The 16,309-nt window shown below is 39.2% G+C and overlaps 1 protein-coding gene across 1 annotated transcript in view; it reads right to left on the minus strand.

Annotated features, from left to right (window-relative positions):
• Nucleotides 1–400: 400 nt before the first annotated feature.
• Snx24 (sorting nexin 24) overlaps nt 401–16,309 on the minus strand; it is a 150,921-nt gene continuing 135,012 nt past the window's right edge. Inside the window, exons 4-8 of the mRNA XM_026396184.2 lie at nt 9,395–9,489; nt 7,881–7,913; nt 7,305–7,369; nt 1,840–1,903; nt 401–1,442 (exon numbers count right to left, since the gene is read on the minus strand). Coding sequence (XP_026251969.1) covers nt 1,394–1,442; nt 1,840–1,903; nt 7,305–7,369; nt 7,881–7,913; nt 9,395–9,489 — 306 coding nt within the window. The 3' untranslated portion in view covers nt 401–1,393. The remainder of the gene's footprint in view (nt 1,443–1,839; nt 1,904–7,304; nt 7,370–7,880; nt 7,914–9,394; nt 9,490–16,309) is intronic.

A 16,309-nucleotide genomic window follows, 5' to 3' on the forward strand; every position in this document is an offset into this window, starting at 1 on the left:
TCTCATTCTTCCAAAAGATTCTGCAAGCATTCAGTTTCCTCTATACAGCTCTGTTTGCTTAAAAGATATACAGTGGTTTCTAGTTTCTGTAAGGACTCTTGTTAAAATTATATACTAAAAATTTAAATATAAAAATGAATGACATCACTAAGAAACTTTAATTCTCAAAAAAGATTTCTTGAGTAGCGCATAATGTTTGGTCTGTATTTTAAAAACTCTTATTATCTTGGTAAATCATCAATGAGTGCCTATTGGCTTAACAATAGATGAGGTAATTTCATACGTTATCAGATTAGAAATAAATGCCTATGTGAATGAGAAGTTTTGTTTGTGTGCAAGTGCTTATGTGTAGAGACAGACACAATCTGTTTCTAATAAAGTGCTAGAAGCAGAAGATAAATTAGAATATTTCTTATTCTTTGTTTTTATTTAACTCAAAATAGCTAGTAACATAAAAACATTTAAAAAATAAATCCAATACTTGACAATTCAGTTATTTTTGGTTGATGACACGTGATTATTTAGTTTTTGCCTATTTCCAACATGTAATAACATAATTTACCACAAAACATTTTTAAGTTTGCAGTAGGCTTTAAACTTACATATTTAGATCCTAATCAAACACCATGATGTAGTTATTAGTTTCAATCTTGAATATTTTTCTCCCACACAGAAATTTATTAAAGCTAATAGCCTCAACTAGGCTAGCTATTAATTAGTTTTTGATGAATGCCCATGTACAGCACACACATACAGGTAGCATATATGCTTTTATCCTTTGCTACTCAAAATATGAATGTTCGACATACAGTGGAGTTACATCAGAAACACATTTAACTGACTACATGAGGTCAGCGAAGAGGAACCCGCAAGGAAAATAACAAGAAGCCCTGTGACAATGCCACTAACTTGAATGAATGATCCAAGTGAACCCGGACCAGTACTGTGCATCTGCTCTTGCTTCAGTCATCTGTCTCTTACCCAGCAAGCATCTTATAGGGCTCAGTGTGGTTCTAGTGTTTAAAAGAATGTGCTTTTTATAACACAATTGCCCCCAAACCACCACCATCAATGAAATTTGGTCTTCAAAGGAACACTCTTATCTTCCAACACTGGAGAAGAGACTTGATGGGGTGGGTGTACAGACTTCTAATATGATACCTTTTTAAAGGGCTTTCAAGGGTAGTCCTAACCCGCCATTTCCTCTTAGGCACTGCTGTTAGAAGTTCACTTCTGGGACGGGATATAACTCCACTGTAGTATAAATTAAAATGCCATGATTTTTAAATGTCATAATACTGTCAATAAAATTTAATTTCCAGTTTGGTTCCTTCCTCACAGCACAGTGTGTTTCTGTGACGTTCTTCTGGTGCCAGCACTTCCGAATGTACAATCACCGGCCAAGAAAATTGCAGGATGAAAAGATTAGTGTGTCATGAGATCTAAACAAAAATCCACCAAAGCTGATCAGTCTCAGGATGATTCAGGATATGATGTTCAATTAGTAAATGGTGCGACTGAAGCAGAGAGTAACTTTGGCGACACTCTGTGCTCCCAGCAATCTACCGTGACCTCCTTTGATGGGTTTCTAAGTTGGCAGCTACTTCTACTTCTTAAACACTCAGCCTTAACATGACCACCACCCTGGTACAGTTTCTATTTTTAAAAGCACCATTCTAATGGAAACGTCCCTGCCCTGAATTAAGCTGGGACTGTGGATTTTACCACTAGCTAGAGCTGTTATGCCATAGAGTTTAGGTTAATTTGGTAGATATCGATTTCCTTGACTATGACTTTGAAAACTTGCTTCAGGTTCTTTGAGCCAAGTAGGATTTATACCTGGGCTGCAGATGAGGGTAAAATATCCCATGGAGAACTCCTTCAATAACCACATTTGGAAAATCTGAAAAACAAAAGGAAAATAGCTTTTCTTATTTGCATAAAAAATATAATTGCATTTGCAGAATTTAACAAGGTAAGGCCACCACAACCTAGGAATCTGCAGCGTCTTGCAGTCTGCCCTGGTTCAGGATGTGCTATCATTCATGCACCTTCGGCCGGAAGCCACTTTCGCGTACCACCAGATGCTGCAGGAATGTGAGGCCAGATTTGTAGCTTATTGATTTAAGGGATGTTCTAATGGTTAATGCTGCTAGGCCCCAGCTCTTTATCTGAATGTTTTCTCACTAGGAAGATGGATTACTCTGGCAATTCAATTTCTAACAAAATCTCAATATACTTGAAGGAATTCCAAGATTTCTACTGGGAATACTTCGCTGCAGTTTTTCCATTGTGGTTTACAGCAGCATTTTAGTCCAAGTTGTTTTGAGTATGCTTGTTCTATTACACAAGTTTCTAGAGAGCAGCAAGATGGGGGCCTTTCTTACTAGCCTAAGAAGGCAAATATCTGACAATAGCCATCCTGTCAAACTTGAAAATCAGCCACTTCTTTTTCTGTATGATATATAAAGGAGACTCAGAGGCACACTGTATGGTGTACCAAATTCCAGTTGTCATTGCAGGTGAAACACAAATGGGTTGCTTGAGAGGAAATCAATCTGTCTTATGCTTTAGATGCTTAAGTTCTAAATTTCAATCTGTACATAATTATATCCAGAAACTATGCTACAACCCTGCACTTAACTGTAAAAAAGTTAAGTGGTCTGAGACAAAGAAATAATGTCTACTTATTAATCCATAGTTAATGTTTACTGACTAATGCTCTATAGTGTGCCTACCACCTAGAGCCATGTACAAGGAGACTGGGCTTCATCAGGGAGAGAAGGCTCTCGGCAGGGACGAGCAGGGGCATTTGAGGCAGAGCAACTTGATGGGAAAGTCTGCAGCAAGAGGGGGCCTGAAGGTTCAGAGATCTAACGGGAAGACAGGCAGGAAGGGGAGCGGGCATGAGGAGGCCAGATGGCAGAGGGTGCCAAGTCATGCCTGGGAAGAATCGACAGCAATTCTGCCTTTATCTGAAATATAATGAGAAGCTATTGAAGGATTTTAAGCAGAGTGAGACAGGATCAAATTGTGTTTTGAAAAAATGACTTTGGCTGCCACTCGGAGAATGAACTGAAGCTAGTTCAAAGCAGACACAAGGAAATCAGCTCCGTTTCTGGAGGATCATGGTGTATGATACAGAAAAGAGGCTGGATTCTAGAGAATGAAGGAAATGACCTGGTGATGGATCAGATGTGAGCAGTGAGGGATGACTCTGGGTTTCTGGCTTATGTAACCAGACAGTGGAGGGGGACCAGAGTGGGAGTGAATCTGATGATCAGTAAGGGAAGAACTGTCCCTGCCCATACAATGTAACTTACATGCTAGATGCAGAGGCAAGCAAATGAACAAATAAACAAAATACATCTTAAAATGTATCTCTTATATAAAAATATTAGAAATACTAATAGCAAAAACAGAGCTATTGATTGATTTTCAATAATATGCCCAAATGGGACATATACATGTAAATGGCACATGTGCCTTTATCCTCTACCGTTCCAAATCTAAAAGTTTACTTGAAGATCCATTTAGCTTAAATAGATTCATCTAAGTTCAGCAAAAAGACAAAGAAAACAACACTAAATACTATGAGTACTCTATAGCACCATTAATATGCCAGGCAGTAGCTCAAGGACAAAAAGAAAGCCTAGTAGGGCAGCTAACGAGGCTGGGGATGGAGAGAGGGGAGGGCTTCATGTGAAGGGGCTCTCTGAGGAAAGACCTGGATGAAGTGGCAGGATCCAGCTATCAGGGTATTTAGGAGCCAGCATCCCCAGCAGAGGGAACAGCAAAGGCTAAGTCCTTACTTACACTTACTGTCCACTCACAGCTGAGAATGTGCAAGACACTGGGGACTTAGAAGGTGAATGTGGGTGGTGGTGGTGGGAGAGGCAGGACAGGTGGTTTGTGACCATTACTCAAGGATGCAAAAGGGATGCTCTGATAAAAAGTGAACGGCAGTGGCACACGCGTGTAATCCCAGTGGTTGGGGAGGCTGAGGCAGGAGGATCTCAAGTTCAAAGCCAGCCTCAGCAAAAGCGAGGTGCTAAGCAACTCAGTGAGACCCTGTTGCTAAATAAAACACAAAATAGGGCTGGGGATGTGGCTCAGTGGTTGAGTGCCCCTGAGTTCAGTCCCTGATATCCCCTCCAAAAATACCCGAAAGTGAATGGGATAGAGGGATTTTATAACAAGGTTGAGTCTACCAACTCGTGATCCGTGATATGATAGTTGGGACTTCCCCATGGCCCTCTTTCTTTTTCATTTGTTCTACTCAAACTCTGGGCTTTGGCTTCACTATACACATGATAAAATGTCTGGTGATTTGTTTGCCACCCCAATGGCATATATGATCCATGGCATGGGCAGGACTGTTATTTACTTTTATGTCCAGTAATTTGAAAGTACATAAGTATGTAGTAATAGCTGGTACTTATTGTGTGCCACACACAGGTCTATGTACTTTGTTTTATCCATCAGTATTAATACAACATCCATTATTGCTTAAATTACTCAGAAAACTGTCCTAATCCTTGTTTCCCACTGAGAGGCAATGAGAAGAAATATAATTTGGGGTAAGGTTTGTTGTGATCTTTGTTGGTTTTCATTTACTTAATAAACATTTATTGTGAACTTAAAAAAAATATGAATGAGTGGAGGAGGGACTCCAGCAGGCAGCTCTAGTGAGCGTGCTGCCAAAGGCCCCTAAAGCTGTGATGTTTATCAGGAGGCCTGGGAGATGAGGCATGTGTGCAGACCCAAAGGCTGAAGGAGGAAGAGGCATCAGGTACCTGGGGAGGAAAGGTTAGCACATTTGATTCCCAGAAACATTTCTAGGATGGAGGGGACAGAGTATTGGACAAGGTCTCAGGAGACCCATAGACTAGGGCAGACTACAGGGGCCTTGCAAAGCATAGCCAGAGTTTGTGTTGGATGCAAATACAGTACCATGCCTCATTTGCACACATGGGGTAAACAAAGCCATGAGCAAAGAGAAGATTATTCAAAAGAAAGCACAGTAAGAAGAGAAGCCCAGTAGAGCCTCCATCGAGCTGCCAGAGGTCTGAAGAAAAGCAGAAAGCCGAGGGGAGACAGTGTTTGATGGAAAGAAAATGAAACATCTAAAGCTGATGAAAAGCCAAGCAAGATGAAGAATGAAAATTGTCCAGAGAGTTTGGCCACACTCAGGTCACAGGGGACCTTGGAAAGAGTTGTTTTGAATTTCCTAGAAAAATCAAAATGAAGACCAAAAGGCTTATGGTTTTCAATCCATTATACAGGGTACTCTTTTGACTTCTGATGTTGAAAGCTATTAGCATGTTATGAGAAGATAACGTTCAAATATCTGAACTTTAAAAACAGACACTCTGGCTTTTGGAGGGTCAGTTATCTCCAAAGATATTTTCATATTCAGCATGCTCTGGAATAAACTCAACATCTTGCTAAGAGGCATCATAATATAAGAATGTGATGCAAAGTAAAGTTTCTCTTCAAGTTAAGTAAAGATTTGCAAGAACATGTCATTAGTATGACACTTTCTAAGGTAACAGGAATCTAATTTATGAAACTAGGTTGGACAAAATCCAAGAAAATAGATGTGATGACTGGCCCTCCAATACCTGGTTCCATCTAACCACTAAACCTATTATTTCCATTTATTCTTCCAGAAGGTTCTTCCTGTTCTTGGTTGTCTAGTCAGGTGTACAGTATACAGTAGGTGCTGTTTAATAATGAAAGGGTCCTAAAGTAGCTTCCCTCTTCCATTATATCCTGGCTATTCTTTTCCTCAGTGATCACTCCACTCTCTATATTTTTGCAGGAATTTAGGTCAGATTCGTGCAATATGTGAACAAGAACAATATCTACAAAAAATACTTATGTGGTTATTTTTAAGATAATAATATTTTACAAAACACTCCCTCTTTAATCTAGACTAGGTTGCATTAAGAATATTTGCTGGAGCTCAGTGGCAGGGTGCTTGCCTAGCATGTGTAAGGCACTGGATCCTCAACAACACGTAAAAATAAATAAATAAAATAAAGGTATTGTGTCCATCTACAACTAAAAACATAAAAAAAGAATATTTGCTAAATATAACATTTAACATAACATCTACTAATATAACATGCATATTTGTTAAACTTGAAGAACTTAAGAGAAGCAGTTATTCCTCACTGAAAATATTTTGTAAACAACAACAAAAAACCACTGTGAGACTAGTCTTTACATCAAAGGCAGATCTGATCAAGGTGCTGAGGGGTCGCTCAACAGAGCAGGGCTATGTTCCGGCCACCTTTCCTTCGGCTGACAGCCAAGCGGGTGATCTGAGGATGGGCTCCCTTGCTACAGACAGCAGTCCCCTTTCTCTTGCTGGTGATAAGGTTTTCTTGTCAGAAACAAGGGCTGCTTTCAATAGATCATTTATCTAGTGCTATCTAGTTGGTGTGCTATCTTGTGACTGTCAGAAACAATGGCTGAAAATTCACTTTATGCAAAAAGTGCAGAAGGCAAACTCAGACAATAAGGAATACGTCCATCAACCCCCTGAGACTGACTGGGCAAGTCGGGACTTTCCTGAGTTCTGGTTTTCTGATTGGGCCAATGATACTACCTACCCTGCCTATTTTGTAAGGTTGCTAAGAAAAGAACGAGTTAATGTCTCAGAAGGTACTCATAGGGACCTGTGTAAGAGAACACTTTGAGAGGGACTCCGGGGAATCTGAATTTTGTAGTATAGAGAAAGGACTCAGGCTAAAAGGTTGATTACTGTTATACTTAAATAGATTAATTTCATTCAAAATGATAACTTTAAAAAATATATATTCAACCACCAAAGATGCTTCAATCTAAATGGGAATAGAGCTACCCTTGCAATACACACACACACACACACACACACACACGCACGCATGCATGCAGCTCTTTTGGAAAACAGTTTTAAAAGGGGTGACAGTATTGAATTTGAACCACCCATTGCATCTGGATAAAAACAAGCAGATGCCCAAATAATACCATCCCCCCCCCAAAAAAAATTAGAGACAATAAATATCTTTCCTCCTTACCCCTTCTTGTTCTAATTCAAAATAGCCTTGTAAGAAAGAAAGAAAAATTACATTTCCTCCTAAAAGGCCGGCCCCAATTAAAATTCTAAATGTCTCTTACACCAAGAGCACTGGTTTATTGGCAGATTATTAAGCCCTGGACCAATGTCACTCTGTTAGACCTGTATTAAAAACGTGGTTTATGTGGTGCAGGGTCAGATCAGTAAAGAGCTGTTAGCAGATGACAGGTTTGATTACCGCTGGCTGCAGGCAAGACGTATGGATCCCTGAGGAACAGCAGCACCGGCTGGTGGGACAGTTTGCTGGAAAGGTCAAGAACAGGCATGTCAGCATCAGGGGACGACGGTAAACAGAAAACACTACAAACTAGCTTTGAGGGGATCAAACTGCTGTGTGGGGATAGCTCAGGGTTTATGTATCTTTCAATGTGGGTGAATAATAGCAAACGCAGGGAATGAACTGGCACCGTGCTCATCTGCTAAACATTTCTTTGTGGAATCAGAAGCAGATACATAATCTACACAATGCATCATTGCTGAAAATTATTTTCTTAAAAATCTTGTAATATGGTCATAGATAAAACAGTATTCTTATTACTTGTACAAAACAATGTCAGTCTCGTAATCATTCACTCTAATTATAACTGGTCACTCCTGTAACTCCCTATCAAATATTTATAATCTTAAAATTAACAAAGGCTTTCAAGAAAAACACAACTTTAAACAATTATATCATGTATAATTATACATTTAACAAGACCACAGTCTTTTTCTTCCCCTGAATAACTCTTGATTGACTAGTATGAGTTCTTACCTTGACTCTTCAGATTCTGTCTCATCAAAAGATCTAAAATTTTTTTTGAAAAGAAAAAGAAAAAGACCAAATAAGCTGGGTCAGTGTTTATACCAACATAGGCAAAAATGGCCAGTATTCTTAGAGCACTAAATTGGGAGACTGTAAAAAAGTTGTGAGTTTGGAGTTCATACTGAGACACAGCATGGCTGATGACTCACCCTAAAGAATCTTAAGATTAGGGGCTGGGGTGTGGCTCAGTGGAAGAGCACTTGCCTAGTATGCGTGGGGCACTGGGTTCGATCCTCAGCACCATGTAAATATAAAATAAAGATATTGTGTCCACCTATAACTAAAATATAAGTATTTAAAAAAAGAATCCTAAGATCAGAGGATTCTTGTATTTCTATTTTCCTGAAGATCACTTATGAAATCCCAAGATTTTATTACTACTTTGGGGCTTATGTAATGATGAGATTTCATTGACTGTCATTGCTAATGTCACACATATATGAACTTAACCTCCAGTAAACACAGGCACACAGGTTGGAACTGAACACACCAATGACAGGTTATTTGATACGTGTGGTATACAATTCTGGTGCTGGGGCAAGTGGCAAGTGGCCCTGAGGAAGCAGTTCTGGTGAGGAGCTATGACAGGTGTGTGCAGCTCCCACCAGCAGACGGCTGGGGCTTAACAACACGTGGGGTGTGGGAGCTTGATCATCATGCAATTGGTGTGGCTCCTTTCAGGTGGGCCTGGAGGCAGTGAAAAATGGGCAAAACCCTTTCCCTGCTGACTCATTTCTCTGTAAATGTATTTGTTCTGACGGCCTTCTGAGGTTAGCTCGGCCCCATTCATGTGTCCACAGCAGGGCAAGTGGCTTGTTTCAGAATTAATTCTGCAGCCTTTCTAAACTGATGGTGATATCAAGCCTCTCAATCCTTCAGGGACACAGACTAGGGTCTGCAACCCAGCCATTAGAAGTTCCCAAGGGAGAGGGACAAGTGAAGAAAGAACAGTAGAGAAAAAGGGCTCGCGCTATAAGGCCTGGGCTCTACCAGTACAGAGCGAGATCTTGGGAAAGGCACTTAATTCCTGCATTTGTGTTTGCACAACTGTAAAATTACGGATCACACTAATGTCTTTAGAGCTTTAAAATGATATGAAGATGCACACCAGGTGGATATGGGCTTGGTTCAAGCATCTAAAAGTTAATAAACTGTCCCTAAATGGACCATCTAGATTCATAATTCCCCATCATGTACCATCCCTCTATGCAACAGCATAATTTAAAAGGTCAATTCCTTACATCTAAACATGAGTTCGTAAGCCTTGGACATTTGGCAGCAAGATGGGGACTTGGAGGGAATTCCTCTGACTACAAGCAGGGGGCGAGCAAGTGCTGTCCCAACCAAAAGATTGGGTAAAGCCAGTCTTCTCCCTGGGCACCACTCTGGGATATTTGTTAGGCCAATGAATTACCGAAGAGTAACTTAAAATATACATCTGGTATGTACACAACAGTTCTTACCCACAACTTTCTGCCTTTGGTAGAGAGGGCAAGTGTCTCACATTTAGGAAATCAAGAAAGAGTTTGGGAAGTTCTTCATTTTCTAAAATGACAGCCTGTGGAAGCAGAAAACAGAATTAGAAACTGAAGTGAAGTTTGCTAGGCAATCAATCAAAGGAACTATATCAAAAAGTCATAACTGTCCATCAAAGTCCTTACCAGCAACATTCTCACAATCAATAGGAAAAGTGGTCCCCATTTTGCCCACCAAGAATTCAGGCTGACACATGTGCTATGCAGCGCTGACAAATGCTGTAATTTATTCATTCAGCTGGCATTCACAGAGCCCCTCCTACGCTTCAGATGTCGATCAAGGGACAAGGCAGTGGGAAAGCTGCTACATATAGTCCCTGGCTTCATGGAGATTCTAATCTGGAGTGAATATTTCAAACCCTAAGCACATCAATAATCCCACCAAGATATGTCATTAAATATTCCCTACTGAGTGATAAGTGGTCTGATGTGTGTGTGTGTGTGTGTGTGTGTGTGTGTGTGTGTGTGTATAAAATCTCCCCACAAGAGACCATTACTATATAGGAATACGTAAATAGTTTTTCTAACTGGAAGATTTAGTCAAAACCCTCAGCTATCACCTGTTCTGCACTAGGATCAACTGACATTTATTGCTATGTGGAGAGCTCCACTTAAAGGGTCAGTAACAACTTTACCCGCTAAGTGTAAATCAGTGTATACATTGAGAAAAAAATCTATAGAGTTCTATCATTTAAAGAGCTCTGTTAAATAGCTGGCATAATGGCATAAGCATGTCAGTATTCAGAGGTTTGAATTATGCAATTTAAAGGAGAACTCTGATGGACAACTATACAGTGCATTTTCATATTTACGTTTTTTTAAAAAAAATCTTTCAAGAGTGTGTGAACTGAATTCAAAATTGTGATCTCCCCTCCGTTCTCCCCTAAAAAATTATGGAAGGAAACAGAAAATAAAATAACTTCTGAAATTAAAATAACTATTGGTAAGAGTCCTTTTTTATAACATATCATGGGGAAATTTTTTCCCAATAAGCACATGTTGTTTAAAGACCAGTGAAAATTTATGTTGAAATATCATCCACAAAGCTAATCAGGAACAACCAGGTAAGATAATGAATAAGATACACAGCAAAAGAAAAAAGTCAGGTCAAATTCTGTGTATCTTACATATATATACAATTCTTCATAATATCTTGATTTTTATTCATGATTTACATATTAAGTTGTCCCATTTCTCATAAGGCTTTGTAATTGTTGCCCAGTTCAGGACACATAGATGAAGTGAGGGACTATATCAGTTGCCAGTCCTGCTAGACTGAGCTACTAGTGCCCAACCCTCTTGCTGTTCAGTTCCAGAGAGGGCTGGCTCATCTGGAGAGCCAGCACTGTCAAAGGGTAGGTGCCGTCACTATTTCTCACACAGTCTGCGGTAGCCATGGAAGCTTAAAGAATAAAAGAGAAGAAAAGTGGAAATTCTACTTTATTTATGAAAAATTTACTGGGCATCTCTTGCATAAGAGACTGGTACACAAGTGACTTCTATGGTTTCAAAGGAGTGTGGGCTGGTGGAGAAACCTAGTGATGAACAAGTATACATGTGCGTGCGTGTGTGCACACACACACACACACACACAAACACAATTTCAAACTTGAGTTTAATAATAGAATCAAAATACTTAAATGGTTTCCCATGTAGCCATATATATATATATGTAAATATCTGTGTATATATTGCATATTTATTTATAATATTCTTTCCTTGATTATAAAAATACAAAAATGGAAAGTTCAGAAATAAAAAAAAAATAAACCTCTGTCCAGAAGCATGATCCCATTGCTCTTGCAATTAATTTCTTCCAAATCATTTGACCTTCATCTAAATTTTTACCTACCCAAGGGGGTTTGGGGGATGCCCAGAGGTCATTATTTCAGTGCCTAGTACTCAGAAGCTCGGGGAATTATCGCACGTATGAAACTCCAAGGAATTTTTTGCCAGGATACAAGTTGCAATGGTTATCAAGTTGTTAGTGATCTGTCTGTTTCAGAGGACATATAACACCTATTTAAATAATAAAGCTTAATGTTGTAACAAATACAGAGCTGTTCACTGGGGCAATAGCTTTAATTATCTATACAAGTGGTAGCTTTCAGATTAAAAAAAAAAACGGGGGTATCACATTCTTATCTCCACCCCCACCTTTTTAAAATAAATTAAATCAATAACAAGTGTGGGACACTTTTAATGACCTGAACTACTTAATTTCCAGGATCTTTAGACATGTCATCCATCACCGCAGTATGGAGGAAGACATCTCTTGAGTGTTCAGGGGGTTACTTTGGTTTTATTAATGCAAGATTTAGGGAATTTTAACAAGGTGAATTGTTTATTTGCCTTGACAGATTGGCTTACAATGCACTGGCTACATCTACAGCATGATCATTAATGACAAAAGACAGGCAAAAAGCTGTTTACACTGCAACACAGGGACAGGAATTAATCCTGCTCAGCCTCCCCAGAGTTCTCCAAATAGATGATCACATTGTTTTAGGTAACATAGACTGGCAAAAAAGGATACAGAAAACTCCAGAAATTTGTATTTATTTTTGTTCCCTGAATAATGCCAATTAATATTTCCCAGAAAACAATGACCAAAATGTTCTTTAGGATTTACAGTCAAAAAGAAGGAAGTCCTGGAAGGGGGAGGGGGCTAGTTAAGCAATCAGTTATGTGGGCAGGAATATTTTCTTAACTCTGTTAAGAGAGCTTGTATGAAAAGAATTAATACTTAAGTCCAAACAGAGATGAAGGGTAATATAGCAGAATTTACCTAATTTAATATAAAATGTACAAGTGAAACAACTGTCATTAATTAGTACAGAGATGCAAAAGAGGAATTAAATTAGTTCAACCAAATCTTTCTGCTCATAAACACATGATCTCACTCAGGAGAGACTGAACAGTGAAGTGGGGCCTCAAAACTGTTCCATTGACATTGTCTTCATTTCTTGAGACGCTTTTGCTGGGGAGGAGTTGCCCCTTCTCAAGGCTGCACCCTGGATCATCCCATGAACTTGAGACCCTCATCTGGTTTGGATCACCTATCTCTATTCCACGAATAAGCTCTTAATTTTTTTTTTTTGAAGTCACATTTTTGGACAACAAATCACATTTCCCCATTGTTTAAGATTGCTTATCTTTATTTTTGACTAATCTTTAATGGTTAGTCATTTTCATTCTTTACAGAGGTAATGCAGTATATGAAGCATGTGGGCTTTAGAGCAAGACTTGGGTTCAAATTCTTCCTCTGTTACCTTAAAGGGAAAGGTCTCCAAGAGTCTCTGGTATACAATTAGCATCCAAGAGGTGTTAATTCTCTTTCCTTTGAGCAGTTTTGTTGAATCAATGCCCAACCACATATTTTATCCATTTTGGAAGTTCAGATTATTGTCCATCTAGTAAAAAGGGATTCTTAGCCTTCTATGATTCATGGATATTTTTGAAAACTGGAGCAGTTTGCTTGATTAAAAAAAAATACACAGACAGGGCTGTGGCTATAGCTCAACTGGTGGAATGTTTGCCTAGCACGTGTGAGGCGCTGGGTTCGATCCTCAGCACCACATAAAAATAAAATAAAGGTATTGTATCCATCTACTATAATTTTTTTAAAAATACACAGACATTTATAATGGTGCTTTCAGAGGAGGAGGCTCTTGGACCACTGGCAGCCCATCGACAGACACCTGCTTCTAGCTCAACTGTGGCACCACATTGCTGGGTGCACTTATTTGGCTGGGTGCCTGACACCCAGCCGGTCCTGTGCTGTATGCCAGCTCCCCAAAGACACACTGGCCTTCCTGCTGCCGTTTTCTACTCTGTCAATTAGAACCCTGCTGGAGTGTGGCTGCCTGGCTATTAGAACTCATTAAGGTTTCCAACCCTGGGATGCATTTGAAAATATTTGTCTCGTAGTGAGACTATCATGGCAAAGGATTCTTTCTGATAGATCAAAATCTACTACTTCACCAGTTCTAGAAAGTAGTTTATATTTGTGGCTTCTGAGTCTTCTACATACAACTAAGAAATGAAAGAATCATCAGTAGGAAGGGTTCCCAAACTTTAAAAAATATTATGGAAAATGATGTTAACCTCTCTTGCTGCTGGGCCAGGGTACACTAGTCTACCACACCTGTCAGGAGAGGGGCATTTTGTTTTGTGGGGCAGTGAAGGGTCCTGGGTCCAGGGCTGTCTAACCCATTACCTAATGACTGTGCTGCGAAATCACGCAGTAAGACATCAGAAATAAAAACGAACATGAGAAGTTGGAGAAAAAGCTGGAAATAAATCGTACTGTAAGCACTGAGTAAAATACTACAAGAGGCAGAATTAATTACTCAGAGGCAAGACAGAGTGACTGTACATGGGCAAGGGCTGTGGGTCTCAAGTGGTAGATCACCAAGAAGTGCTGCTTCCACAAGGTGTCAAATGAGCTGAATCATCTTCTCCTCCACTTTAGTGCAATATGATTAAGTCCCCAAACAGGGAGAAATAAGAGTATATTTAGGAAGAAACTCAGACTCAGTGAGGTCACCCAATAGTGGGTACTACTGGACTAGTGGAATGAGGCATGATCTTTAAGTTGGCTAACCATTCTGTTAAGGAGGTGGCCCCTGGTTCTTTAGCATGTTCAAAGCTGTTGGAGCAAGAACAAAGTATGTCCCAACCAACAGGGAAGAAGTCTACCTCTAAGCCTGTGCAATATAACTAGCAAAAGTGACACATGAACGGGGAGAGGAGGTTTCAAAGAACATCTAAATAATATGGGCCCTTAATACACATGCAGATGGGAGATGCTATGGGATTAACAGAAAGAAATTTCCAAGCAATTTATAGGAATATATTTAGATTAAAAATCAGATAATTAAGAAGGCATAAAAATGAGGTTAAATCAAAGAACTGTAATAAATATATGATATGTTATGTGACAGACTTTGATAGTACTCTATCCAACTGATAAATACTAAAACTGGGTAATTGAGTATAGTTTCTAAGAAGCAAAACTATATATATATATATATATATATATATATATATATATATATATATATATATTTTCTTTATACAGAGTTATTCACTTTCGTACAAATAAGCCGTTTCCCTTAAAACAGACCAGATGATCCTTCAGAAATATCACTTGAAAAAGTAAATAATAAGAAAAAAACCTCATAATCTACAAAAGGATTAACAAAAAAGTTGCCTGCATGGGGCAGAAAAACAACATCATTGCTTCCAAAGCCCCTGCAAGCTCAGTGTTTACTCCAAGAGAAATGTCTTTTTTATTGAAAAGGTACAATTATCATCATGTAACACAAATCACAAAATCCTGATTTTTCTACCTTATCAGCTTTATAAAATCATGTTCCCAAAGGATACCATTGATTAGTTGCACATGTTCTTTCTGTGACATCCCAAATACTTAATTGTCAGTTATCTTTTCTTCTTCAGTGCATAAAATGTAGTCACAAAATTACAGAGGGACTTGTTCTGCCTTAACCTTCACAAGATGCCATCATACAGCAGAAAACACTGGTAAAATATCACAGGATAACGCCATCCAACGAGGGAGACATATAAACACTGTAATGATTTCCCACGAGCTTCCATTTTAGAAAATTGTCACTAAGGCGAGCAGAAACGGTGACACAATCTCCACCGAGGACACGGTGAAATCGAACGCTGGCATTCTAGTTAGGTCCAAGCCTACCCAGCAGCCAATTATAACAGGAACGGAACATCTTGTTGAAAACTTGGACAAGACCACTTTGCTAACCTTACACGATCACTGCACAAAGCTGTGTTGTTTTCACCAGTTTGATCCTTTTATTCTCTTTTCAAAATGTGAAACACACACACACACACACACACACACACACACACACCCCTTTCCCCATTGTCTATCAATGTCACTATAAACGGTAGGGAACCTCCCTGTCACAAAAGCCAGGGTACTGAACCAAGTCAGAAGGTTTACGAGAGTCCTTTAAAACCCCGTTCCCATTCCATCTAGTTTGGTTTGAAATGTCTGATTTGGGGGGTGACAAAGTTCACCAAGACAGTTTTTCCTTTCTTCACCATGAAAGATGCTTCAAACCATACCTACTTCAGAGGTGCTGCTAAGAACAAGGAGAGAGAAAAATCAATACCTCCTCACTGCAGTAAGTGGGCTCCAGTGTCACTGTCCTCTGGGACTCAAACCTACTAGTTCACAGAGGCTTTGCAGTCTCAGTCTTTAAAAATGGACATACGTCCTAGCATTTGCTCACCATTTCACAAAATGAACCATAGTAAGGTTAGCAAAGAACACTTTAAAAAAAAGTCATCCAGTAAACAGATATAAGATGGATAATGACCATCTGAAAAATACAAATCAGGTGGTACTTCTGAAGAGCCCACTGCCACTGCACCCTGCACCCCCCTCCCCCACCCTTTTTTTTGCATGTGACACTATTCCCAAGATATGTCTACCCTATCTTGGTAAAAACGGTACCAGGCATGGAATTTAAACAGATATCTGCTAGGGTTTCACAGGGCTTTACGGATGATGGTGCAATAAATCTGTGGACCTGCACTAAAAACTGAATGCTAAGAAGGGCCAATTTAAGGAGTAATGAATCTGTGCAAAGAAATAATGTGATATGGCTTAAGAAGATTTGAAAAAAATGTAATATCATTTTTGATAATGTGGCTAAAAAGAAAAACTAACTACAGAATAGTAGAAACTGGAAAATCCACTATCTTTTTTGAGCTATTTTAAGATCAAAGCTTGTGCTGTGTATTTCTGAATTATCTTTTCATATAAAAATGTTATCCTCTACAAGGTACAAG

Source organism: Urocitellus parryii, chromosome 1, assembly GCF_045843805.1.
Source record: "Urocitellus parryii isolate mUroPar1 chromosome 1, mUroPar1.hap1, whole genome shotgun sequence".
Lineage (NCBI taxonomy): Eukaryota > Metazoa > Chordata > Mammalia > Rodentia > Sciuridae > Urocitellus > Urocitellus parryii.